The 27,047-nt window shown below is 51.4% G+C and overlaps 2 protein-coding genes across 4 annotated transcripts in view; both read right to left on the bottom strand.

Annotated features, from left to right (window-relative positions):
• Nucleotides 1-8,557, bottom strand: part of FXYD6 (FXYD domain containing ion transport regulator 6) — a 46,526-nt gene extending 37,969 nt beyond the window's left edge. Inside the window, exons 1-2 of one of the 3 annotated variants that reach the window (XM_073903806.1) lie at nucleotides 8,426-8,557; nucleotides 7,572-7,731 (exon numbers count right to left, since the gene is read on the bottom strand). In XM_073903806.1, coding sequence (XP_073759907.1) covers nucleotides 7,572-7,668 — 97 coding nt within the window. In that variant the 5' untranslated portion in view covers nucleotides 7,669-7,731; nucleotides 8,426-8,557. The remainder of the gene's footprint in view (nucleotides 1-7,571; nucleotides 7,732-8,425) is intronic. The other 2 variants (XM_073903805.1, XM_073903807.1) reach the window with 2 other exon arrangements.
• Nucleotides 8,558-13,226: 4,669 nt separating this feature from the next.
• TMPRSS13 (transmembrane serine protease 13) overlaps nucleotides 13,227-27,047 on the bottom strand; it is a 64,746-nt gene continuing 50,925 nt past the window's right edge. The window contains exons 7-16 of the mRNA XM_025893759.2: nucleotides 26,612-26,734; nucleotides 25,532-25,661; nucleotides 23,634-23,726; nucleotides 22,594-22,637; nucleotides 21,232-21,394; nucleotides 20,218-20,390; nucleotides 17,985-18,083; nucleotides 15,730-15,872; nucleotides 15,423-15,575; nucleotides 13,227-14,752 (exon numbers count right to left, since the gene is read on the bottom strand). Of these exons, the coding sequence (XP_025749544.1) occupies nucleotides 14,726-14,752; nucleotides 15,423-15,575; nucleotides 15,730-15,872; nucleotides 17,985-18,083; nucleotides 20,218-20,390; nucleotides 21,232-21,394; nucleotides 22,594-22,637; nucleotides 23,634-23,726; nucleotides 25,532-25,661; nucleotides 26,612-26,734 (1,148 nt within the window). The 3' untranslated portion in view covers nucleotides 13,227-14,725. The remainder of the gene's footprint in view (nucleotides 14,753-15,422; nucleotides 15,576-15,729; nucleotides 15,873-17,984; nucleotides 18,084-20,217; nucleotides 20,391-21,231; nucleotides 21,395-22,593; nucleotides 22,638-23,633; nucleotides 23,727-25,531; nucleotides 25,662-26,611; nucleotides 26,735-27,047) is intronic.

Consider the following 27,047-nt stretch of genomic DNA (forward strand, 5'->3'; position numbering starts at 1 on the left):
TCTCCCAGGAACAGGACCTGGGCATCAGCTTTTTAACAGCACCTGCCCAGGGCCAGGGAAAGAGCTGAGCCTCCCCGTGACTTCTCCCATGGACGGCTTCATTCGTGGCTCACAGACTCAGTGGGTCTGAAGTCCTAGAGCGCACAGTGCGTCTGAGCTGCAGGAACCCAGGCCAGGGACACACGTGGTAAGAGAGATAAGGCCACATCTTGGAAGAAACAGGGCACCAGAGAGCTCTGTGCACAGAGCCCTGAACAGAGCCACGGGCTCTCTGAACCGGATGAGCCCTCAGAGGATGTTTTGCAAATTGGGAGCCCACGGCCCAGAGAGGGGAACTGACTGACTCAAAGTCACCTAGCTTGTTTGTGGCCCAGTCAGGACCAGAGCGAGGTCTCCTCAGTACTGGCCCACTCTTTCCCTTGCCCGTCTATCTCTCAGGATTTCTGGGTCCTGAGGACTGAGAAAAACAGATGCTTTCCTAAATGCATGGTAACTCTCTTAAAATATTAACTAAGCCTTGTACGTGTGAGTACCAATTATTAATGTCCCAATTAAGGTGAACATCCCAAGAGTATCCAGAGTAAGAGAAAGATCAGAATAAAAGGTGGAATTCATCTGGGCTGCCTTCCTAAAAGAGCTGACCTTGAAGGAGAAGGATGGGGGTCTGAGGCAGGAAAGGAGCAAACCCAGGCACGGAGGTGGCAATGAGACACGTGGGAGGTACAGTCTGATCTACTTGGCAGGTTCAGAAAGGCCCGCTGGGAAGGAACAGGGATTTACAAGAGTCCATCTAGGGTCTGTTTTCTTATCTGGTTCCTCCACCCGCGGAGGGGAGACAGGACTGGCGGCTGCCCAAAGGGGAGGGCCCATGGCACAGACTTCCTGAGCCCCCACCCACCCCGCTGGGCTGCTAAGAAAGCTGACCAAGGCCTGGGAGACAGCTCTATGAACTGGAAAACCCTATCTGTGAGGCCAAGGCTTCTGAATCTGCTGTCAGAACTCTGCTCTCTCCCCTCTCTCTCCCCTCAGAGTCCAGCCCCCAGCTTTATCACTAGAGGAGGCCCGAGAGACACCACCCAAGTGGGTTTATTTTTAGCTTCCTATTCTTTCCTAAGAGCTGCCTTGCACAGAGCACGTAACTTAAGTGTTCCCAGCTGCCCTGTGCTGAGAACTGAACAAAAGAGAAGGGATTTTGCTTGTGATAGGAGAGGTCAAGGCCAAGCAGACGGAAGAACTACCTTTGTGGTCAGAGTGGGCCAAACTAGTGAGGCTGGTCAATTTCTTTCTTTGGCAAATAATTCTCGCTCAGCGGTTGAATCAATAACTCTGTCTGCAGGTTCCGCACGGAAGAGCAGGTTCCTTTGGAAAAGGAGTAAGAGGCTGGTAGGGTGAGCATGGGGAACCGCGAATTAGAATCCAGGACTGCTGGTCTTGAACGAGTCACCTGACTTCTCTGAGTGTCCCTCTCCTCTCTGGGAAGATGGTATTAATGCCACTCTCTATTCCATAGGGTTCTTGTGGGGACCGATCGAGCTAACCCTCAGAAAGTACGTGCTGCCTAGCAATGGCAACTGCTCGATCGATAATCCTTTCTTGACTTCCCTGTCCTCGCTAAACCCACTTTGACCAGCCTCAAGATAGAATCCTATCTTTAGCCGACACCCACTATGACTCTACCAAATGCCAGGCATGGAACAAGTCAGGTCACCATGTAACATGCCCCCTGCATCTGACCTTGACACCTTTGCAGACCGCCAGGATCCTGGGTGCTCTGGGAGGGATGCAAGCGTCACTGGCCCCACCCTGTGTCTGGGGGACCCTGATCAACCCAGCTGATCTCCCTGAGCTGGCTCAGGTTGCAGAGCCAGGGAACTGCATGTCAAGGCACCGCCAAGTTGAAGTGAGCATTTCCCGTATGGCTGGCACAGTGCTAATGAGTTCACATGCAACACCTCACTTAATCCAAAGATCAGCCCTGCGAAGCAGACCCTATGATCCATCGCCCCTATTTCCGAGACAGGGAAACTGAGCCCGAAAGAAATGAAGCAACTTCCTCAGAGTCGCCAAGTTGATAAGCGCCAGAGCCAGGACGTGAATCTGGGTGCAAATCGGGTACTCATTTGGGGTTTCGTCTGGTGAAGATGCAACCTTAGTGCTTGGTTTTCAGGCACTCTGGCCCCTTCTTCCCAGGAGGAGATTCCGCTCCCCGGGGCTCCCACCGTGCATGATCCTATGATGCAAGGACACCTTCTCACAGCCACCAGCCACCCGCAAGCCCTGCCCTGTGTGGGGCCCAGGCCCTGGCACCTGCCTCGCCCTCTCTGTCTCTCCCTGCACACCAGAGCCGTTAGCCAGGGATAGGCGGGAAATTGTTCTCGTTGCCCTGGCCATCGGCTTAGGGGCCGTGCAGGGAGGTATTTTTCCACTCTGAATAGGCCATTTCTCTTGCTCTCCCATTGTGAATTTCCTGCTTTCTGCACCATTGAGATTAGATTTCTGTCTGTGATAAAAGAAGGGCACCTCATGGCTGCTCTGCCCAGAAACCGGTGAGAAACAGGGGCTCAGCTGGAGACCTATCTGCCTATCATCATTACCATCGTCATTTAAAATCTGCTACGTGGCCCAGAGTGCCTGCCCTAGACTGGGGAGTGCTTTGAGAGGACCAGGTGAAGAAGACGGGGGTGAGTCTCCTGCCACGAGGAGGCCTCCATGCCAACCTCCACCTGCAAGTCAAACGTCCCAAAGCCTGTCCCACACAGGTGCATTCAGACACACACGTCCTCCGGGAGTGCTTTTTAAACTGATGTGCAAATCTCAACCGCCAGGGGTTAAATCACAAACTGCTGCCCACTGCTTCCCCTCACCGCCCCCGCAAGGGGATGCTGATGCTTCTGGTCAGGGGACCACACTTTAAGAACCAGCCCCTTCATACGCCCGCCAATAGCTCTCAGATAGTCACACGTGTGCTCAAGGGCACGGGCGCGTTCAGACACAAGGTGCTGCCTCCTCTTCAGCACCCTTGGGCCCCACGCTCCGGCCTCGCTCTCGGGACTCCAACCTCTCCAGGCTTCTTTGCATTCTCCACGCTCCTCCTCCTGCCTCGGGAGGGAACAGATGGGAGAAGAGCGAATTAAGGGGGAAAGGCAGGAATGTGGGGAATGGCAGGAGATTCTCCTGGCAAGATGGCTCCCACTGAGGGTGGAAAAAGAGATGTCAAACTTTCTCTCCACCGGAACATGCGTCCTGCTAATCTCTGTCTGGTTAAGGCCTCCTTAGCCTTCAGACCTTAGCTCTAAGCCCTTTTTCAAGGAAGCCTTCTCTGATTTCCTCTACTGCCCTGGCCACCATCACTAGACCAAGGCAGAGTCCAGTTATAAGTGGCCCTATCTTCGTATAATTTTTTTTCACATGGTTATGGCAGGTTTTTTAAAAAATGTATGTCTGAGGGGCACCTGGGTGGCTCAGTCAGTTAAGCGTCCAACTCTTGATTTCAGCTCAGGTCATGATCCCAGGGTCGTGAGGTAGAGCCCTGCATCGGGCTCCATGCTGGCCATGGAGCCTGCTTAAGATACTCTCTCTCTGCCCCTCCCCACCTCATATGTGCATGCATGGGCTCCCTCCCCCCCAAAAAATGTATGCTTGATCCCATGAGAGACAGGATCATGCTGAGTTTATCACAGTTGCATCCCCACCTGCCTCATGGTAGATGCTCAGAAACATTTGTTGAATGAATAAACGAACCCTCACACATGTACACAGCTCATATGTACACGCAGGTATTCACACAAGAACACATTCACCTGTATTCTCTCACGTCTGCCCTCAGCATTCTTTGCAGAAAAAAGTAGCAGACACTGTTTGGACACTGTTTGAGGTATAGAGGTTAATTCAGCTCTTCTGAAAAACAGTTCCCCATTTGAAATAGAAATGTAAACAATCCTACTTATTGAAATTTACTCACGGGCAACAGTGTTTAGAAAGCAAACTCTGGAAACTAACTACCCCTACTTAGATGTTGACTGACAGGTTAAGTCAATTGATGTATCTATACAATGGAATATGCTACAACTGTTAAAGATAATAATATCCAGCCCTTTGGGGAAGGTACTTATCTCATATTGTTGAGAAAATGAAATCAAGATACAAAATAATCTGTAAAATATGATCCCATTTACATAAAATTGTAGCCCTCTCCCTATGAATGCATAGAGGTGTAAATAGATGTTACCAAAATGCAAAGAATATTTACCTCCAGATGGTGGGGTTTATTTTTTTTAAGATTTTATCTATTTATTTGGGAGAGAGAGAGAGTGTGTGTGCAATAGAGAGAGCATGAGCGAGGGCAGAGGCAGAGGGAGAGGGAGAAGCAGACTCCCCACTGAGCAGGGAGCCCGATGTGGGGCTCCATCCCAGGATCCTGGGATCATGACCTGAGCTGAAGGCAAACAGTTAAGTGACTAAGCCACCCAGGTGCCCTGGATGGTGGGATTTAAAATGATTCTTTATTTCTTCTTTGCAATAGTAGCTACTTTATATTGTTGTTGAAGAGTAAATGAGATCAAGTGTGTGATGATGTGGAGAGTTTATAGCATGACGCTTCACGCAAATATTTCTCTTTATATTATTTGTACAGTTTCCAGGATTGTTTTGATTTTTAAAAATTCTTCTGTAGTGAGAGCAAAGTTACAAAATCACAAAAACAATGACGCTTTAAAAAATAGATCCGGCGGGAAAGGACCAAGGAGAGGACACCAAGATAAAGGGCAGGTATGCGCCTCCACCTCTACCTCAAACCCCACTCCCAACATTTAACACAGTCCTCGGTACTAGTAAGTGCTTGCAACAATTTGTTGAATTCAACTAGTTTGGAGCATTCATTAGTCCAGTGAGAAGGTTTATCAGAGAAGAATCTGATGGGGTACTAATCTCTAGTCCCACCACGAGGCCGACCCCACCCAGATTTCATTGTTGATATTGAGGGCGTCAGCCAGGCTTCCGCAGTGGGGTGGAGTGATTGGAGTGTTCCTCTCTCTCTCTCCCTTTTTCAGAGATTTTATTTATTTATTTACTTGAAAGAGAGAGAGGAGATGTTGAGAGCACAGTGGCGGGGTCGCGCGGGGGTGAGGGGCAGAGGGAGAAGCAGACTCCCCACTGAACAGGGAGTCCAACACGGGACTGGATTCCAGGACCCTGGGATTATGTCCTGAGCAAAAGGCAGAAGCTTCACCAACTGAGCCACCCAGGCGCCCTGACTGGAGTGTTTCTAACTAAAATTAGAGCCCTCGCCTGGGATGCCTCAAGTCCAGAAAGTTAAGGAAATACAAATCCCCACTCTTTCTCCCACCCACTGAGCTCTTCATTAAACTGCAGTTAAATCAACATCTTTCTTTTTCAAAAAGACCCAACATCACGGCAGAAAGCTAACTAGCCCTTCCGCTTCTTTAGATGAGAGATTGTTCACTTTTTCCTGAAAGTGGGCAGTAGTGGGGCAGATAAAGACATGGTTCGAAAACAATTTCCAGGAAGCAACTATCCAAAGTCAACACCAGCAGACTTCCAGTTTTTGTCTTGTTGTGTGGTCTACTGTGGCAGTCCTCCAAGTGTGGGAGTGCCTGGGAACTTTTCAGGGGATCAGCGGGTCAAAACTATTTTCATAATAATACTATGATGTCATTTGCCTTTTTCATTGTGTTGACCTTTGCACCTACGGCACGAAAACAATGGTGGACAAAAACATTGGCTTCTTCTCACGAATCAAGGTGAGGGCACCAAACTGTGCTTCTAGTCACCTCACCACCACACACTTGCCCATTTCGCTTAGGAACATCCTTGGTGAAGGAGTAGAAATTTAAAAAATTTAAATCTCAATTCCCAAATACATGTCTTTTTAATATTCAGTGTGAAAAAAATGAAAGCACTTCTGCTGCATACCAAAATTCTGAGGTTGTTTTGAGAAAAAGCACTTGTATGTTTCAGCTGTGGGCTGAACTTGCCACTTTTTTCATGAAACACCATTTTTACTTGAAAGAAGATTGACAAACTGTGACTACTCCAACTTGATAGTTGGCAACCATTTTCTCAAAAATGAACAAAATGAGATTGTCACCTCAAAGAAAACATCTGACAGTGTTTGTTACAGATGATATAATTTAAACTTTCAATTGAAAATTAGCATTTTGGAAAATTTGGGATCCTTTACCAGGAGCTTCCTGATCCTTAAAGACTTTTCTGATGAGATCAGCGGTGATATGAATAGATATTGTTTTTTATATTGTATAATGAAACGTGTCAACATCTGGAAGACGTTCATAACTCAGAACCAATATTTTCTAAACGAACAATGCATGATGTTACAAAATTAGACATGGGTAAACAATCCATTGAGAGTGCCACAAAGACCAAGAGATTGTAAGACAACCATGTACAAAAAGTTCATTGACAGATTTCAAGTTCCACATTGCAACTACCTTTTACCAAACTGCTGCTTGTCAAGTTTGCATATGGTATTAAAGTATCCACAATTATTTGAAAAGGCTATTAAAATACTCTTTCGTGGGGCACCTGGGTGGCTCAGTCAGTTAAGCATCTGCCTTCGGCTCAGGTCATGATGTCAGGGTCCTGGGATCGAGCCCCGCATCGGGCTCTCTGCCCAGCAAGGAGTCTGCTTCTCCCTCTCCCTCTCCCTTTGTGTGCTCTCTCTCTCTCTCTCTCTCAAATAAATAAAATCTTTTTTTAAAAAAATACTTTTTCACTTTCCAACTCTGTATCTGTGTGAGATCTCCCTTCATATATTTCAACCCAAACAACATCTCACAACAGATCGAATACTGAAGAAGTATAAGAATCCAGCTATGTTTTGTTAAGCCAGATAGCAAAGAGATTTGCAAAAGTAAAACAATGCCACTGTTCTTATTTTTTGTTTTGAAAAATATAGTTATTTTAACAAAATTATTATTTATGTTAACATGTGATTAAATACCTAGCTGTAAAGGTCATAAAATAGGTACAGGATCTGTATGCTGAAAACTATAAAACTTAAATGAAAAAATCATGGAAAATCTAAATAAATGGATAACACAGGGCGCCTGGGTGGCTCAGTAGGTTAAGTGTCTGCCTTCAGCTCAGGTCATGATCCCAGGGTCCTGGGATTGAGCCCTGTGTCAGGCTCCCTGCTCAGCGGAGAGTCTGCTTCTCCCTCTCCCTCTGCCCCTCCACCTTGCTCATGCTTTCTCTCTCGCTCTCTTTCTCTCAAATAAATAAATAAATAAATAGATGGATAACAGACCATGCTCATGGTTTGGAAGGCTCAATAGTTAACATGTTAATTCTCTCCAAATAGATTATAGATTTATCACAACCCCAATAAAAACTTCAACAGGATTCTCTGTAGATAGAGAATCCTAAAACTTGTATGGAAAAATAAGGAATCAGAATACCTAAAATAATTCTGAAAAAAAATTTGGATGACTCCCCCTACCCAACTTCGGGACATACTATTAAGCTATGGTAATTAGACAGGGTGGTGTCGGTGAAAAGGATAGACACATAGATCAGTGGAATATTAGACTCACACAGATATGCTCCATTGACTTTTGATGAAATGAAAGGGCAATTGGATGGGAAAAGTGCAGTCTTCAATAAATGGTGCTGGAACAACTGGACATCCATTAACAAACAGATGAACCTCAGTCTAGATCACAACGGTATCCGAAAGTTAACTCTAAATGGATCCTAGTCCAAATAAAAAACATAAAACAACAAAATTGTTAAGAGAAAACATCAGAAGAAGTCTTCATGAGCTTAGATTTGGCCAAAAGTTCTTAGCACAATCCGAAAAGAAAAAAAAATGATAAATTGGAATTCAGCAAACTCAAAACTTTTGCACTATAAGGGCACAATTAAGAGGATGAAAAGACAAGCCACATAGGGAGAAAATATTTATAAATCACATATCCAAAAAAGACTAGTATCTAAAATATATAAAGAACTCTCAGAATTCAACAATAAGACTAGTATCTAGAATAGATAAAGAACTCTCAGAATTCAACAATAAGAGGGCGCCTGGGTGGCTCAGTTGGTTAAGCGACTGCCTTCGGCTCAGGTCATGATCCTGGAGTCCCGGGATCGAGTCCCACGTCGGGCTCCCTGCTCGGCAGGGAGTCTGCTTCTCCCTCTGACCCTCTTCCCTCTCGTGCTCTCTATCTCTCATTCTCTCTCTCTCAAATAAATAAATAAAATCTTTAAAAAAAAAAAAGAATTCAACAATAAGAAACAAACAACCCAACAAAGAAACAGGAAGATCTGAACAATTAGTCAAAAAGGCAAAATTAACACATAATGGCAAAATAACACATAAAAAGATGCTCAACATCGTTAGTCATTAGAGAAATGCAAATTAAAACCACAATGAAATACCACTACACACCTATTAAAATGGCTGCCATAAAAAATCCGAGCAATACCAATCACTGAGAGGATGAGGGGCAGGTGGAACTCCTATATTGCAGGTGGGATGCAGAATGGTACAGATCCTCTGAGAACAGCCTGTCAGTTTCTTATAAAGTCAAACATACATCACCATATGACCCAACAATCCCACCTGTAGTAATTTATCCTAGAGGAAGGAAAACTTCGGTCACATGAAAATCTGTACACCAGCAGTGAAATCTATGCTTATCTTAATTTCCACCATGATCTTATCAAGAAGGAATGGCTTTGACTCAAAAGAGAATTTCTAGGCCTTTGTGCAATGTTCTCGACAGAGACAGGACTGGACTGTCTCCAAGGAGAAGGGCTTGGGGGGGCAGAAGAGAGGGTAGCAGCTAGAGCCTGACCCAGGGAGAGGGGGGTTCTTGAGACTGGGGGTACAGAGGGCTGCAGACTCGTGAGCTATTGCCTGTACCTGTAAAATCCTCTGAGGGCCCTTCTTTTCACTACATCTGTGTCTTTGGGGTAAATACCCAGTAGTGCAATTGCTGGGCCATAGGGTAGCTCTATTTTTAATTTTTTGAGGAACCTCCACACTGTTTTCCAAAGTGGCCGTACCAACTTGCATTCCCACCAACAGTGTAAGAGGGTTCCCCTTTCTCCACAACCTCTCCAACATTTGTTGCTTCTTGCCTTGTCAGTTTTTGCCATACCCCAACGTTCATAGCAGCGATGTCCACAACAGCCAAACTGTGGAGAGAGCCGAGATGCCCTTCAACGGATGAACGGATAAAGAAGATGTGGTCCATATATACAATGGAATATGACTCAGCCGTCAGAAAGGATGAATACCCAACATTTGCATCAACATGGTTGGGACTAGAGGAGATGATGCTAAGTGAAACAAGTCAGGCAGAGAAAGTCAATTATCATATGGTTTCACTTGTTTGTGGAACATAAGGAACAGCAGGGAGGACATTAGGAGAAGGAAGGGAAAAATGAAGGGGGCAGAAATTGGAGGGAGAGACGAACCAGGAGAGACGATGGACTCCGAAAAACAAACGGAGGGTTCTAGAGGGGAGGGGGGTCGGGGGATGGGCTAGCCCGGTGATGGGTGTTAAGGAGGGCACGTTCTGCATGGAGCACTTGGTGTTATACGCAAACAATGAATCATGGAACACTACATCAAAAACTAACGATGTAATGTATGGTGACTAATATAATAAAAAAATAAAATAAAATAAAATCCTCTGAGGGGCACCTGTGAAGGCTACAGATGGAGTGCCCAGCCTGGATAGCAGGGTGCAGGCTCCCTCAGAGCATAGCATCCTGGGGAAGAACAAGAGGAGGAACGCTTTCCAGCCAGGCTGGAAAGTTCAGAGTCAGATTTTAACCTACTTTTATAAAGAAAGGTGACATGTCTTATACCGTCATGGCATGGAACAAATTCCTGCTGACTCCACTGGGTGTTCACTGAAACCCCAGAGAGCAGAAGGTGGTCTCCTGGGGAACACCACTTACGGAGCTTGTGGGAGACAGAAGGAGCAGCCAGACGGCCAGAAGGGAGAGCTTGATGCCACAGAAGAGAAGGCAATTTCACCAACTAGAGACTCCTCGGCAGTTCAATGCTGCGGGGATTCCAATAGGGCTGAGGACAGAAAAGTTGCCATCGGATTTGGCAACACGGTGGCTCACTGATGTGATGGGGCAGGATCCAGATGGCTGCGGCTTGAGGAGTCCATGGGGCATGAAGACGTGTGTCCCCTCACAGTCCTGAACCATCAGCTCCATTGGCCGAGTGGTCAGGTGCTTCCAGGGCAGAGTCAGGGCCAGGTACCTATCCTGGTGCCATCAGTGGCAAGAGAGAGCAGAGTGAGCTCAACCCAGTGGATCTCCATGACTGAGAGAAACCCCCAGCAGAAGACGTCCACCTGCCCTGGGTGGTGGTGTCACTTTCATGGAAGATCAACCCCATTGCTATAAAGCTAAGAGGCAGGTCTATACAGAGACATGGCAAATCTCCGAAGAAACTTGAACCCTTTGAAGATGTATTCAAATTCCCCACTCCTGTCTCATTTGTTTGCTGAAGGGGCGGAGAGAGAGGTGAAGGATCTGGCCCTTCTGCTGCAAATTCAACATTTGTTTAGAGGGCTCAATATGCCAGTCCCCTTGTGCTGCATGTTTACCCATAGCCTCCCATTTAATCCTGCCACAGCACGCGGGAGAAATACAGCTATACTGCGCGAGGGGACAGAGAGGCTGGCTTGCCCGAGATCACGTAGCTAAGTAAATGGAGCTCGAATTTGTGCCTCCGGGTAGCTCGAGTCCAACCTCACTGCTCTCTCCACTAAAACATAGTGTAATGATGGGAATTCAAAACTTCCCAGCTCCCTCCTTGTATGAAAAGTGAGGAACTTATTCTGGGACTCGGGCCTTGGGCCGAGGAAGTATCCTGCTAGGTCCATGCCCCACGTCTGGCAGGCAGGAGCGGAGCCGTGTGGGACCAGAGCCCAGGCCGGGCCCTCCTCTTCTCTGAGGACTCATCTGAGACGATCTCCACCTGGACAGTCCAGGCTGCTTATCTCCAGAGCATGGACTCATCGTGAGACCAGGGTGAGCTTGCTGTCTGGGCTGGGCAGCAGAATTCCAAGGCACAGGAAGCCTGGGCCAGTGCAGAGGAGGTAGAGAATGAGTGGCATGAGCCTCTCAGAGCCGCCCACCCACACTGAGGAGACACAGAGGTATCTTGGGGTGACAGCTTATTATGGCAGAGGAGGGCCTCGCAAAAAGCATCCACTGGGGACGTGAGTGTGAGAGGAGTCAGGAGACCTCCTCCCATTCATAATGCATTTGTCTCAGGTTCTGGAAAGAGCATGAGCTAAGCCTCTGGTCATGTGACACTCTAAGGGGTGTGCCCAGCCTTCTCTGTGGAGTTGGCCTGCCCTGCCCCTCCCACGGCAGAGGCCTGGTGGAGAATGGAAAGATACACAGAGCCAAGCGGCAGATCCTATGAGGTCACAGCTAGGAGAAACCTACCTGACTTGGGAAAGCAGCTTTTAAAGTTGGACAGCCTGGATTCAAAGTCCAGCTCTACCACTTTAACAGTCGTGTCTTCGGGGAAGCTTAGTTCGCTTCCTTTGGCCTTTGCGTCCTCATCCATAAAACAGGGACAATAGTGCCTACTCCGTGCTTTCGGGAGATAAGACACATCAGGTGGTTAGCACAACATCTGGTACATAGCACACATTCAGCAAATGCTAACTCTTATCATCATTATCCTCATCATTATGGTTACAGGGAGCTCTCCACGTGCATCTCCCAATGTCCCCCCAAGTGCATCAGGACATTGGCTAAGCAATTATGGGAAACAATAGCCCTTGGGAATCTATCCAAACTCCAGAGGCAGCTGGATGGGCAGCCAGGCTGTAACTGGCTCTGCCCCACACCCAGCACACTCACGTGGCCCTCCCCTCCTTCCCCAGGGGTAAATTCAGCAGTCAGTGGAGTTGACAAAGCCAGAGAGTCTGAGGGGTACCTGGAGATGCCTGGGAACCAGGGGCCAGAGGACGGTGTCACCAGCAACCCCCCACCATCCCCCACCAAGACAGACACGCACACCTTTCTGGAAATTCTGGACCAATTCGGGAAGTCCCATCACCCTGTTCCATGATTCTTATGGCCTCTATTAATGTCCGGTGTCTAAGGAAAATGCTTTTCTTTTCCTATTGAGATACTGCTTTTTCTCTAGCTTATCTCTCCCACGCACCCCTGCACCCCTGCAAGTCACTTCTGCCCTAGGAAGCCAGAGAGAGAGAAGAAGGGTCTGAAAAATAATGTGGCAGGAAGCCTCCTCACTGGATGTTTAGATGGAGGAGAAATAAGCTTTGGATGAAGCCACTGAGGTTGTAGGAAACTGTGGGCTATTATTAGGGTTGCCGTGTTACTTCCTAGTACGCTAAGCCTGGCACCTGCCCCTCCCCTATACCTTTTTGTTGGGATGGAGCCAGAAAAGAACTGAAGGAGGGACTTCTCCCCCTCACACTGACATGAGAGAGTAAAGAAAACAAATCTGAGGTGTCCCAAGGCCAGGCCCATGGACGCAGGCTTGGAGAATTCTGTTCATGGCCAGAGGCAGGGGTGTGCACAGTGGGGCACTGGCCATGCACCCACGGGATCATAATGACTGAGGTCAATATAGTCAATGCAAGAAAAGCAAGTGCAGAGCGAGAAGGGATAGATCTTTCAGAAGCCAATGGGACCACCTATCCAATTCTGGTGGAACTACCTGAATAAGCTTTGGGGCTTTCTTATAACCATGCATTTTGCTGAGCTCGACAAAGGCAGAGGTAAAGAAAGAGGAAGAATGGAAAAGGAGAAAGCATAAGCGCTGGATTGTTCTTCACTCACCCCCATCTGGGTTTTTTGGTGAAGGTTTACTTACTTTTTAAGACTCCTTTCAAGCCCTCACCTCCTCTGTGAAGCCCTCCCTGACCTCTCCAGGCGTGACTGGTAGCTTCCAAGTATGGTGTCCATACTCATCATAGCTTCCGTCACACCGGGTCACAATCATGAGTTCCTGAGAACACTGTCATAGCCTTTGCACCCCCGGGCCTGTCATGAGTACCTGGTACAGAGTCGGCACTGATTTGGTGGGTGGGTGGCTGGCTGGCTAAATAAATACACAGAATGCACAGCTGAGGAACCAAAACTAAGAACCCAAACTGAGGCTGTCTGGGCACCTGGGTGGGCAGGGTATCAGTAGAACATCCAATCACAAATTTTTCAGGTCACACAACTTTTATTGCTGAAGACCATTGCCGGGGCTGCCGGAGACATGAACGTTGCCCTCCCCCTCCCCCAGCCCTGATAACACGCAAGCAGCCCCCCTCGCACCGTGCCCAGCCATGCTGCCTGCCTGAGCTGGGCTGGACTGACCCGCATGGACCCTGCCTCTGAGAGTCATAGCACCATGAGGCAGGCCCAAGAGAAGTGAGGGGAATGGGACTGGGCAAGGAAGAGCTGGCCCAGAGGAGAGGCTGGGGAAGGCCCAGGCCTCGAGCGGGCACGGAGGCCAGGCACGCTGATGGCTCACAGGAGCTGGGCAACTCAGATCCCTCCGCACGGCTGTCCGGAGGGCCTGGGGATGGTGTCAGCGCTCTCTCCAAGGCAGTGTTCATGTCAGCGCCAGGTTTCTGAAACAACGGAGAACTTGGAAGGCGGAGAAGCTGAGAGGAAATTGCAAGGCCCAGGACAGCGCTGGGCACGCGGGGGGCCTGTCCACCTGGACTCTCTCAGGCGCCGAGGCCCACGGAGAACAACGGCCAATTCTTCATGCCCTGGTTGTGGCCTTCGGATGCAGCAGCACTTGTGGCTCTCTGTGATGGCTTTGCTCACCAGCCCTCGTGAGGACTCCCTACCCTGAGGACCCCAAAGGGCTCCTTCATCCGGGCCCTTGAGGTGAGGAACATTCAGCAGCACTCTGGAATGGCACAACTGCCATAAGTCCCTCAGAGTTTGGGGGGTAATGGCTGCTAGTGCTTCAGGCTCCTGGAATTTTTGGAGAATCTTGAAAAAGGCATCTACTTCCATTTCTTGAATATAAAAATAAAATAAAAATCTGCCCCGACTGCCTGTGACCGAACAAGAACAGCTGTGAACCTGGACAACCGCAGTGCCGTGAGCCCTCCACATCCGGGCACTAGCCCAAGCTCTGAGAAGGGGCAGGATGCTCGTAATGCCAAGGGGAGCATCTTTCTGCTAGGACCAGCCCAGGCCCTACACCACCGGGGTGTTACCTGGGCTGCTGGTGGCCACGCAATCTGGGCTAGTCTCCGAGTCAGAGTCAGAGGAGCAAGGATTCCTGATGTGAACTTCCAGGCCCTTCTCTGGGCCCTGTTTGGGCTTCACTTCCTCCATCCGTCATGGACACCCCTGCGGGGACCTCCACAGTGCCCCCACACTGTTAACTCCAGGTGCTTTCCAGCCTGGGGTTTGGGGAAGAGCTGACCACTCTCCTGGTTTCTGAAGACCTTGGGAGACCAACAACACACACACACACACACACACACACACACACACACACACACACGTGCGTACAAGCATGCACACGGGCACACATGCGCGTGCATACCACAGGTGCACGCGCACACACACACATGCACACATGCATGAGTCTTCACAGAGGCAACAGACAGAGGAGGTGGGAGTGACAGAGGTGCCCGGTGGCCTTTAGCCAAGGTGACACTGCGGATGGCCCCGACACTTTGGCCAGTGCCGTGAGGTAGGACAGGCCAGCTGCTTAGGATTTCCGGAAGCGCACCTCCCTCTGAGGACGAGAACAGGGAGAACAGGGTGAGGCTGGGTCAGGAACACAGATGTCGAAGGTGGGGGTTCAGAGCCTGAAATTCAGTCCAGCTGTCACTGGGCACTCAGTACGGAGGAGCCATGGAAGCAGAGAGACCACTAGGCTGGATTTCTGGAGCAAGCACCCGAGCTCTCTGCACTGCTCCGCCCTCGCTCAGGCCGAGAGGGGAAGGGGAGCATAGCGTTCCTGCTTTACAGCTAAGATGGCAGGTGCAGGGAAGGTGGGGCCGTGCTGGGTCGGCAGACGTGGGAGTGAAGCCCCGCGCCACAGATCTCCATGAGACTAACTTCCTGCCGAGCAGAGAGGCCTCCTGCACACGCCGCCCCAGTGGGCTGTGTGAACGCACACCTTGGCCGTCCCCGGGGAGAGGACATGCGACTGGGGCCCATCCTGGGGCCACCCCTTTCCAACCCTTCAGAGGAAGGAAACAGAAGGCGAGAAACAGAGGCTGGGGTTGGCCCAACACCCGATTCCTGTCCTGTCTTGGTCTCCTGCAACTTCTGAACACCCCCAAACATGAGGGGCGAGGGGACCTCTGCTAAGACCCCGGGGAAAGCCTGGGCCCTCTACCAGGCACCCCACCTTGGGAGTACCCAGTCTGCCCCGTGCAGTGGCCCGTGCAGGCTCTCACCTCCATCTTGCTGTAAATCCAGGGGAGGACTTCGGTCACTTTGGTGTACACACCGGGCTTGTTTCTCTGGCCACAGCCCGTGCCCCAGCTGGTGACTCCTGCCAGGTACCAGCGGCTCTTCTGCTCACAGACCAGGGGCCCCCCGCTGTCTCCCTGTGGGGGCAGCACACATCTCAGCATGGTGGGAGAGGTGGTCCTTGAGCAGGAGACGGCCGGCACCTGCTTCTCACTCAAAACCCACCACCCCAGCCTTCCCCCCACAGCCCCTGGCTCCCAGGACCCGAGCCCCACCCAGAGGCAGCCTCACCTGGCAGGAGTCTCTGCCTCCCCGAAGGTCCCCGGCACACATCATCCTTGGGGTAAGGTAACTGTCGTAGACCAAGAAGTCATTGCATTTCTTAAAGTCAATGAGGTTGACCTGTACCTCCCGGAGGAAGGGGGATGTCTTCTCTTCAGTGACGTCGAGTGGAGGAAAGAAAAGATGGTAAAGGAGTGAGGCCAGATCTGGATACCTTCACAGCCCTCTAGCCGCTCACCCCATGACACCGACTCACAGCTTCCTGGGAGTGGAGGATACCATTCCCGTGGCTGGCCACCCAGAACATAGCGGCACACACACCCTCGCACCACACACAACCCCCTACACGTCACATAGAGATAGACGTGTACACAGACAAACTCACAAGCCTATTGGGCTGCCTTCATGTTGCGCAATCTCTTCTGTATTCAGAGCACCATCAAATACATCATTTCGTTTGTTTTCAGTAACTATGTGTCCTAACGAGGTGTCATTAATCCATTTACAGTTGGAGGAACTTACGGCCAAAGGCGTGACTTGCCCACAGTCGCACGGCCAGTCAGTTAGCTATGGAGCCGAGACCAGAACAAGGCTGCTCCCAAGCCAGTCACCATCCATCGCACTGAGCAAGGGAAAGGAGGCCCTGAAACACGCAACTGGCCAGACGCTAACCGTGAGGCCAGCCAAGTGCTCTGGGGCCAAACATAAACCACCCCACAGAACAAACATCAGCGAAGCCCACTCAGCTAGAGTGATGAAGCAACGCAAAAGAAGACCACTTCGTAACCTTGTTTAAGCATAAATGAAAACAAGGTAGGTTACAAACCACAAAAATGTCAACCGTCCCCTCTCCCAGCCAATAGGAGTGTCTACTGCCTCTTCACCGATTATAGCTTTAGACTCAGCTTATTCTTAACTCCTAGATGAGATTATTAGGATGTCCAATCATAGAATTATCCCTGCTTCCTGAAAGCATCCAATCTAAAGAAATGCTCCACTTCTTTGAACCTTCCCCCTCCCCAAATTCCCCAGATCCTATGATAAGTCCTTTCTAGCACTCTATTATTAAGACTTCCATGGTTCCCCATGGTATATGTTCCCCTCTGTGCAGTGAGCAATGAGCCCAACGTGTTCAGCTACAGGGGGTCTCCAGGTGGTCTTGGCTGGAGACCAACAGCTATGACATATACTCAAGTGTATATACACACATTCCTCTCGGGTTGGTTTACAGGATTTTACTTTGGAGCACTCTGTGTGAAGCTGTTTGGGGGACACAGGCACCTGGTGTGGTCTTCATTTAGGGGGACACGGGTACCTGGTGTGGTCTGCATTGATGGAAGGATCCTAACCAACCAAGTGGAACCTACATGGTCTGAACACAGGATGCATAGTGTTGTCAATTGTCAAATAGTCTATTTGTCGTCAAATAGTCTTTCTCTTTTGTAAAGATGTGTGAATGAAGTGTCGGTATCTTCACCAGGAGGTGGTACCTAAGGGTTCTGAGGAAATAAATGTACAGGCTCTAAGGTAGAGACCTGTATATAAACACATTTTATATATTCTTATAGGATAGATTTTCTGAACTTATAGAGCTATATGTGAAAGCAGCTGATTATTAGTTAAGCCTGTGTCAACAGGTGGTATTTTTTTCACTTGCACATTTGGGACTTTTTCTTTTAATTGACTAAAGCTGCATATACTAAAAACAAAAACAAAAATAAATTTTTTTCATTTTGTTTTCACTTTTTAAAAAAATTCAGAATAACTTCAATTTATTTATTTATTTATTTTTACTTCAATTTAATGGGGACTTTCTCCATGGAAGAGTTAGTCCCAAGTGTAAGAAACAACTGAGGCTCTCTGTGAGCAAGTGGTGTATAGTATGATGCAGAGAGCACTGGCCTGGCAGGTTCTAGATTATTCTAGACTACTCTAGACTTAGTTCTGTCTATCAAACTACCAGGGTGACCCTGGGCAAGTGACAGAGCCCCAAAGGTCTTCAGTTTCCTCATTTGTAAAATGGGGGCAAATGGGCCAAGGGTGGAATTCGGGAGATCAAAAGTTTCTAACAGGTGCTACGAGATGTATTATAAACTGATCTGCCGTGTGTGGGGGTGAGGTGAACACACACATCCACATTCAGGCCCATGAATCTCTATGCCCAAACCCTCATCTAGATAGGCCCTCCTCTATACACCCTGACATATCACCCCCACATACTTTGTACAGACACACAGACACAGCCCAGCATCTCCGCCTCTCACCATCCGTCTCCTTGGTCTTGCCAAAACCTGTGATCCAGCAGGTCTCATTGAGGCTGAAGGTCTGTCCGTGCATAGGGAGGCAGGCAGGGTGGATGTGAGCTACAACAAGACATCGAGACATCAGAGCAGGGACAAGGCTGGAGATCTCAGCTGGGGTGGTACTGTGGAGGGACAGCGGTGCCCATGTCCTAGGACCCTCCCTCCTTGCCCATCCCCAGCGTGCTTCTGAATCTTCCAGGGCCTTGAACTGACCGGGCAAGAAACTCAGTCACTTTATCTTGACCCTCTGGCCTTCAGGTTGCTGCTGGAGTTCCCTCAAGCATTCTGATCTCAGTGGGTGCTACGTGGGCAGAAGCATAAGCCTTGGAAACCCACCCCCCCGTGCCACGCCGATCCCGGGTGGCCATAAGTCTCTCCCTTCTAAGAGCAGCCTTCCCGGCTGAGCCTCCTCCATGCCCATCCATCAGAGGAAGGAGAACAGCAGACTTAAGTCCCAGGCATTAGCACCGTGGCATCTCAGCGATGTCCAGCCTGGTTTTGGGAGAGCACCCACATGTGGGTCAGGAACTAAGGGACTTCCTCTAGGTCAGACAACCTCCCCAAGTGGGAAGAGCACATCCCTAGAGGCACAAAACCACTGCTCCCTTGCCCCCATGCTCAGAAATATTTAGAAGGTGCTGATGTATATCGTGTCACAGCTCCCTCCCTCTGAGGACTGGGGTCTTCCCTAGGGCAGGGACCACCAAACTCCACTTTGCAAGATGAAAATATCAGCTGATAAGAGTGTTTGCAGTGTTCTCAATTGTTTGTTATGCTCACTGCAGCTTCCTGCACCTAGAACAGTGCCTGACACATACAAAGTACTCAACAAACGTAGAAAGGAATAGCTTTCATTCGGTTTTACAGATTACTTAATTTGATTGGGAATTCCAAATAACATTAAGTGGGGTTGGGGTGGCGGGAGATCTGGATGGTTAGCCAAATGGAGTCTGAGTTTGGCAAGGTTGGAAAGGCCCGTTCTGGTCCTGCAGACTGACTGCCCCCTCTTAGGTGGGCATGAGGGGCAGGGCATGGGCAGAGGACCGCCCCTCGCCTTGCAAGTCCCGGGGCTCCTCCAAAATAGGCGGGTAGGCTAGAGCCGAGGAGGAGTGGCGGGGAGGCTGGCCCTGGGTGGGCGTGGCCCCGGGCCAGCCCCGCCCAACCGAGCTCAGCAGCCGTTTCCTCCTCCTCACCCCACAATGACGACCTAGTGTCTGACTCAGGACCGACACCGCCTCTGTAATTAATGTGCCAGGAAAGACCAGCTCGCAGGCTCAGAGCACGAGAAAGTCTGGACTAACCAGAGAGCCCTCCAAGGCTTCCGGAAAGCCCAGTCCACCTTAGCGATCCTTCTTCAGCGAAGCCCCATTTGTGCCACCTCGGCTCCCCCAGCTGTCCCCACCCTCAAGTCACTGGCCTCTACTGACCGCGCGTCACCCAGTTTGTTCTATTTGCACCTGCAACTGCAGAGCGCTCTGCATAGCAGCAGACCCCCTGTATTTGGTAAGTGCACACATGAGTGAGTGAATTAATGGATGAAACCCTCTTTGATCTCCGAACAGCTCCCCTAACATTTCCGCCCTGCGGCCAAAACTCCTGGCGCTTCACTGTCTGACCTCTGAAAGTGTGCTCGTTTTGTGTTTCCAACTGCAGTGATCCCAATTTGCCAGCAGAGAGCCCAGCATGAACAGCATTGCTCCGGAGGCAGACCCACCTGGATCCCATCCTGGAGCTGCCGCTTAGTATTCCGTGGCCTCGGGTAATTTTCTCTCCCTGAGGCTCCATCTCCTCAAATGTAAAATGAAGCTAATAATAGTACCTGCTCTACAGGACTGGTTGGGAAGAGTCAATGATACCGTAGTGGTAAAATGCCTACCACAGTGCCCAGCCCCTGTTAAGTGCTCAATAAATATGAGTGACATAATTCGATCTATTTATATTGGTTAAGACCAAGTATCCAAGCCTTATCTCTGTCACCAACTGGCAATGTAAGATGTGTCATTTGGGACAACCTTATTTCCAGCCTCTGGGCCTCAGTTTCCCCAATGGTAAAGTAGAGGTGTTCCATTAAATGATCCCCAAGAGCCTTTGGCTTCCACCATGCTGAGGCTCTGGGACCCCAAGAGGGGTCTATGGACACGGCAAGGCTGGGCCCTGAGGGCTACCTGGAGGAGCCAGCGTGGCTGTGACTCACCGGACAGGGTCAAGGGCTTGGAGAGCCGCATGAGAGCGATGTCATAGTCGTCCTCCTCGTCCGTGTAGTTGCCATTGATGATGATCTGGGAGACGGAGGCTGCCTCAGGCAGCTGGAGCAGGTTGCTGGTGCCTGCGTAGACCTTCCAGCCCTCCAGAATCTTCTCCCGGGTCCTGCAAGAGCCACAAGGGAGCATGGTCCGGCTCCACATCTGGCGGAGCCCCCCGGCAGCCTCCGCACCAGCTTACAGGCAGGGGGGATGGACCAAATGACCTCAGAAGGGAGCCCTCCTTCTTAGCCCAGGGCTCCAAAACAACCCCCTTTCTCCAAAAGCCCATCCTAAACTGGCCACCCAGCCCCTCACAACAATAAAGAGGAGTGATGGGCACAACCTCTGAGCATTTACCCCCCACTGTCTCCTCCGCGCACCACCACGCTTCCTATAAGGTGGACAGGACACAGCTCAGAAGTATTATCCTCAGCAGAGATGGAGCTGTAGGCAGGACAAAGTCATCTGCCAAAGACTCACTCACTCCTGGGGAAGCCAGAGCCCCTGAGGCCTTGTCCTCAGAGCTCTTCCCTGCCCCCCAGCTAAAGGGACGGGCTTTAGCCCTCCTGCAACCCCATCCCTCGACTCCCTATTCCCGGGGCAGCATTCCTGATTCCTCAGGCTCCTCTCCTGGAAGTTCGTGTTGCAGGAAGTGGCAACAAGCCCAAAGCCTCTATTTCACCCCGTTCTTCAGAGACAGGCTCCCAAGCTCTTTTTCTCCTGCCTGCCTCACTCTCCCTCCGGGTCATCCAGGTTGTTTTCTCATTCCGGGCTGTGCTCAGAACAAGTAGCCCCAATGCCTAGTCCCAGGACCAAACAGCAACTGCAGATCACGGCCCTGACCCTGGGGGCCTGGGCTCACAACGAGAGCCCTCCGCAGAGAGACAAGTCAGTCTGCCATCAGCCCTCCCCGGTGCTCCCCGGGGCCTGGGCGGCATGGCGTCACCCGCCCCTCGGGCACTTACACAAAGAAGCAGTGGGCGGCGGTGAGCACCCACTGGGCGTCGATCAGCGTGCCCCCGCAAATGTGAGTGGTGCCGTAGTGCAGGCTGACTTGCCAAGGCCACTTGCTCTCCGGGGCCAGCACTCCTCCCACGATCCGCCCCGTCATGGCCCTCAGTCCACAGTCTGGGGAGAAGCAGACAGATGAACCGTGACCTCTGCTGCCCTCCGAGCCGCTCCCATGCTCCCTGGGTGCGGCGGGGCAGGCTCGGGCAGCCCCATCCTAAGGATACCCACCCGCCCGTGGACACAGCTTTGCTCACTTAATCTGACGTGGCCCGGCTGTTTCCTGCCCAAACAGAGCTCCCATGTGGTGAGTTGGATTTCTGGGATCACCCTGTGGGAAGTTTCATCCCTGGCAAGTTCCGCTTTCCTCCCACTCATTCATTCTTTCCTGAACTTTGACAAATGCTCACTAAAGTGCCTGACGTTGGGGGCACTGTGCCAAGCATCAGGGTCATGATGGCGAATCCCAGGGCTGCCATGCTGTGCAGGTGGGTCTGTGCCCATATGGTTCCCCAGGGGGTCATTTAGTGCTACTGGGGACCCTGTATGTACCCCCAAGGGAACATTTCCAAGCATGTTCTGGAGTCATCCCCCGAAAATTGTGGACAAGGAGGGCAGTCCTTGCAGTTTGTTCGGACATGTGTCCTTTTTGTCTTTGAAGGGGGACAAAGGGAAGAACCAGCAGTGGTCTGAGGGGTGGGCACTCTGTCCACAGCCCCGTGCCCACCCGCTCAGGGGAGCACCCCCACCTGGTCATTCCCCAGAACACAGCACTTGTGGGCTGGTTAACAGCGTGGGCTTTGGGGTCAGACCCAAGGTCTGATACCAGCTCCTCACCTACCAGCAATCTGTCCCTAAGCAAGGCAAACATTTCAGTCTCTTATCAGTTAATGGACAGTAAAGGGACCTGCCACATGAGAAGCCAAATGCAATTGTTTATCAAGAGTCAGTAAGAGTCGAATGTACTCACTAAGTGTTGGCCCTGGATCTAGTTCCGCATCTGTTGATACGGGAGCTTTCCGCTGATCCACACTAGCCCTCCCTGTCCTCCCCACCGCCCAGAATCCATGAGATTTGAGTGGCTCCCCCCATATGAACAAGGTTGCTGGACTGAGCAGTCCGGAGAAGGGAAAGTGCTACCCTGAGACTGTCCCCGTGCCTTACAGGGACCCCAGCCCCGAAGCAGTCCTGCTGGTTAAGACCATCTTCCTGGCTGGGACCCCCAGGGCTGGCCATCTCCCCCAGAGGGGTCCCATGCCTCTGCTTCCTCACTCCCACCCCACAGAGGCCACAGTCCAGGAAGAAGAGCATCTTCTTACGGGAACACTGGAGAGAGATATACCGCTGGGAAGGGCATTCAGACCTGCACGAAGGGACACAGAAGATGGGAAAAGGGCACATTAGATACCTCCTCCAGGAAGCCTTCCCTGATTGACTCATTCCAACTTCCTGTCCCATTTCCTTTGCATAAAATACAGATTCTGATCTTCCTCCCAGAGAGACAGACCCTTCTAGTGCTTTCTCCAGGAATGGAGATGGCTCAGTGCAAACCATCCCCACTCTTGTCCCCACCCCCCAGTTTTCTTATGGTAGATTGCACACATTGGGTAGATCCATGTCCTTTGAACTCATGATTTCATTGTCCCAGCATCTTTCCAAAGCTGAACAGGTGGCCTGACCCTCCTGGGCCAGTTCCTCAATGCTCCACGGGCAATGCATCTTGCAAAACACCTAGCACAAAGCAGGCATCCAGGCTACGGCTCATTCGCTTCATTTCCCTCCCCTCCCCATCCCTCTTTCTCCGGGAGCCTGGCTTCTCCTTTCCTTCCCCAAGGTAAACACCGCTAGCTGGTGGAGCACCCCTCAACCCCCCCCCCCCCAGGGGGGTTGGGACAAGGGCGGGGCTGCAGTGCAGAGACGACAGATGGTGTGGCCCAGGGCCTCCCAGCCAGGCCTCCCTGTCCCTGACCACATGCACCTGGCCCTCCTCCTGCAGCTGCTTCCCCTCCCCCAGGGGATGTTTCTCCCTCCCCACCCCAAGCCCACTCCCTGCAGCAGCTCCCAGTCCAAACCCCTGGCGGACAGGGGGTCCCAAGGTCTATTCATGGTCCCTGACCACCAGATGAATGCTTGGGCCACCCCTGACCTTGAGGTTCTCTCTGCACCACGCTTCAATAAGAACTTTCAAGTCAGGAGACAGGTGGCAAATGAGGACTGTTTCTGGGATGCTCAGGACATTCACGATGGACTCCTCCTGGAGGCTGGGTCCCCAAATGGCCAAAGGAGAGGGACTCCCTGACTCAAAGCACCCCACCACGTCCCTGCTCGCAGGCAGGCAGCCTGGCCCACACCACCACACCTGTAGAGGCTTTCCTGGAGGGTGGAGTTGTATTTGGAGATTGAGAAGCTGCTGGCAAAATCCCTATGGGCCACCTTGGTCGTCCGGTAAGAGCTGTAAGAGAGGGAAAGAAGGATGAGTCCCCTTGAGACAGGCTGCCCCCCTTCCCAGTGCCCCAGCTGCCATTAGAATCTTGCTGGCAGAGGCCAGAGGCGGTTAAGGCCCAGTACCCCCAGCCCCCACCCGCGTATTCCACCACTGTCCCCACTAGCCCTGTGCACTGGCCCAGGCCACCACGGCAGCATTAGCACCCCCTGGGGATTTGTTAGAAATGCAAATTCTTGGGTCCTCTTAACCCTAGATCTCCTGAATCAGGAACTCCGTCCGGTTCGATGTTTTAGCAGGCTCTCCGGGTGATTCTGATATACAAGCAAGTTCAGGAAACACTAGCCGGGCCCTTTTCCAGCCAAGCTGCAATCCATGAGCCAGCAGTAGCCGCCCCCCAAACCTGCTGAGCCAGACTCTGCATTTTAAAGATTCCCGACATTACGGCTTTGCACGTGGAAGTCTGAGAACCTTGTACTCGCTTACGGGACCTCAGACCACAGTGTACGTAAGAATCACCTCGGGGCATTTGTTAAGCAGGTTTTAAATCCTAATCCAGAGATTCCTATTTGTGGGGTGCATTTTAACAAGCACCCCCAGGGGATTCTGATGTGGCTGATCCATGGACCACTATCTGTGTGGCACTTCTGTGCGTTTCTAGAACATGGTGCACCCTTGCATGAGAGCGTGCCTTTTGCACACGCTGTTCCCCTCCCTGGGGGCTTCTCTGTTCCCTGCTCTCCGCCAGGTGCAGTCAGGCACCCTCTCCGTTGCATACCCATAGTGCTTCGCACAGGTCCTTATCATTACACATAACATTATGCTGTGGTTATTGGTTTAAGCCTCTCTCCCCCACACCATACCGGAGGTTCTTGAAGGGCAGGGGGATCTTGTCAGGGTGCCCATGGTCTCTGGCACGTATCAAACCTCAATCATGTGCTTGGAATAAATGACACTATCTACTGAAGCCCAAGGGAAATTCAGATTTGCATAAGGTCGTACAACTCAACAATTAAAGATGTCCGCCTTCTTCCAGCCAGATCCCCGACTCCCCTCTTACAGATCGGAATTCTGAGGCTGAGGTGAGGGCAGAGGACAGGTGCTAAGTCCTAGCCTCCGAGCCCCGGTTTTCAAGGCGCTGCCTCGACAGAGAGTCCACAATGACAGCCTAAACCCTTCTCCCTACAACCTCACACACATTGGTGAACCCCAAAACTCAGACCAAGAGGGAAGATGGAGTTGGCTATGTGGCCTGGAGATAAAGGGAAGAAGGGGGGCTCCTTCAAGCGGGAAGGCCGTCCTAACCCTACTCCCTGCTCCACACCCCAGCATCTGCTTTGGTGCGAAATCTTTAGAGCCAAAGACTCTTAAGACTTTACCTGGCCACACCTGCCCATCTCCTTCCCCCTTGGATGACTTCCAGCTCAAGCCACAACCGCTGGAGCTCAGAGCCTGAGCTGGGGGCTCCGAGAGGGGGGCTCCTCCCGGCTGGTAGGAGAAGACAAGACCTGCTCAAAGCCTACCCCCTTCACAGGACCACCGAGATGGTTAACTGTGACCACGGACACAAGGCCACTTTGGTGCTCCTACTGCAGATCTCCAGATCATGACTTTGGCCCCGTGGGAACAACTTGCCCCCAGACTTGGGCTCCCAGGGCCCCTGTCCCTTTGACTAGCCCAAGAGCATCCCGAGCTAGTGCCCTCAGCCCTGGCCCTCAAGAGTCTTTTTAAAGAGTTGCCCCCAGCGAGCCTGAGGGGCCCTAGCCGAGAGCCCGGGGCATCCCTGAAGCTGGGACCCATGGGGGGAGGTTTACCTCACAAAACCCAGCTGCTGACAGGTCTTCTCTGAGTAGGAGTCATTCCAGCTGTCACTGCAGATGGGAAGCCACTGATGGGAGGATCCGGAGTAGACTTTAAGCAGAGACTTGTCCCAGTCAAACCTCACTGCCGGGCAGGAAAAGGGCAGAGCGGGCTCTCAGCACCCAGGTCTTGAGAAATGTACTGAGTTAGGCTCTGAAATGCTCCTGTCCTCGCTGAGGCCTGGGGAATGTCTGGGAGCAGCCAGGAGGTACTGATCACCAGCCAGGGCTCAGAAGCCCAGGATGCTCAGGAAAGGTAGAGCCAAGGCAGAGGCTGGGGCAGGGCAGAGAGCTCTCTATGCAACAGGACCCGGGGGACCATTGCTGGGAAAAGGGGGGAGCACTGCCGGGAGCCTTCACCCCAAGAGGGCAGCGACATGCCCGAACAAGAGAGTGGCATGGGGAATAAGGTCTATGATCTGACTGCTTGTGCCGTCAGAGAGTGATGTGGTCGTGAGCAATGACACACAAAAACACACAGGGGAAATGCTCCCGCAGACACCTACATCAGGGCTATACATCGGCAACGCACCGAGAAACCCCTGAGGGTCAGAGCGCAGAGAGATCTTTGTGCTCATCTAGGCAAGCTCTTTACAAACTGACCTTTATGAAACCGTAGGGGTGCCAAGTCAGAGGTCACCTGCTGGGGCCTAGAAGCACGGGGCATGGGGACAGGGCTCTGGACCCCACACCTGCCTCCAGCCAAAGTAGCTCTATTTTGTCTGATACTCGGGAGTGGTCAGATTCTGAGAACCACTGATCTTGTCCAGTTCACTCATTTCACAAATTAGGAACCTGAAGCCCAGAGAAGGTAAGTGACTCGCCCGAGTCACACAGTACTCAAAGCCAGGTTTCAGACCCAAGTCTACTACGACCAGAACCCAGGTCCCCCGACCCTCTGTGCACTGCCTCCCGTTCGAGCTGATATGCAGTTTGCAGTCACCAGAATGCGCTCACACACACATACGTGCACACACGCACACACACGCACACACTCAGGCACACGTGCACCCATGCCCAGCTCAGCATCCTTACCGCAGCCCAGCTCATCACTCCTCAGCTTACAGTCCACGGTCCCATCACAGCGCACAGCATGAGGGGGGCAGCTCTCCACCGGCTCCTTGTACTTGATCCCTGTTTGGCCCCGCCAGAAATAGACTGGAAAACAACAGACAGCTGGGTTACTGCCAACCCCAAGAAGACAAGACACTGAGCAGGCCGAGGCCCTGGGGGTTCTGAGACACCGACCTGCAATCCCTCTTGGACTCTGGGGCTCTCTTCCCCCATCTGTATGGAGAGAAAGGCTGCTCAGGAATGCTCCGGAATGCTCCGGAAAGCTCCTGCAAGCAGGGCAGCACCAGGCAGACTCGAGCAGCCACCCAGAGAGAGAGAAAGAGAGGGAGGAGGGACAATGAGGGAGGGAGGTGTGGAGGTGGGTACAGTTTTGGGAGCTCCTGTGCCTTACATGGGC

The sequence above is a fragment of the Callorhinus ursinus genome, unplaced genomic scaffold (assembly GCF_003265705.2).
Source record: "Callorhinus ursinus isolate GAN/ISIS: 27379988/994484 unplaced genomic scaffold, GSC_fseal_2.0 scaffold19, whole genome shotgun sequence".
Classification (NCBI taxonomy): Eukaryota; Metazoa; Chordata; class Mammalia; order Carnivora; family Otariidae; genus Callorhinus; species Callorhinus ursinus.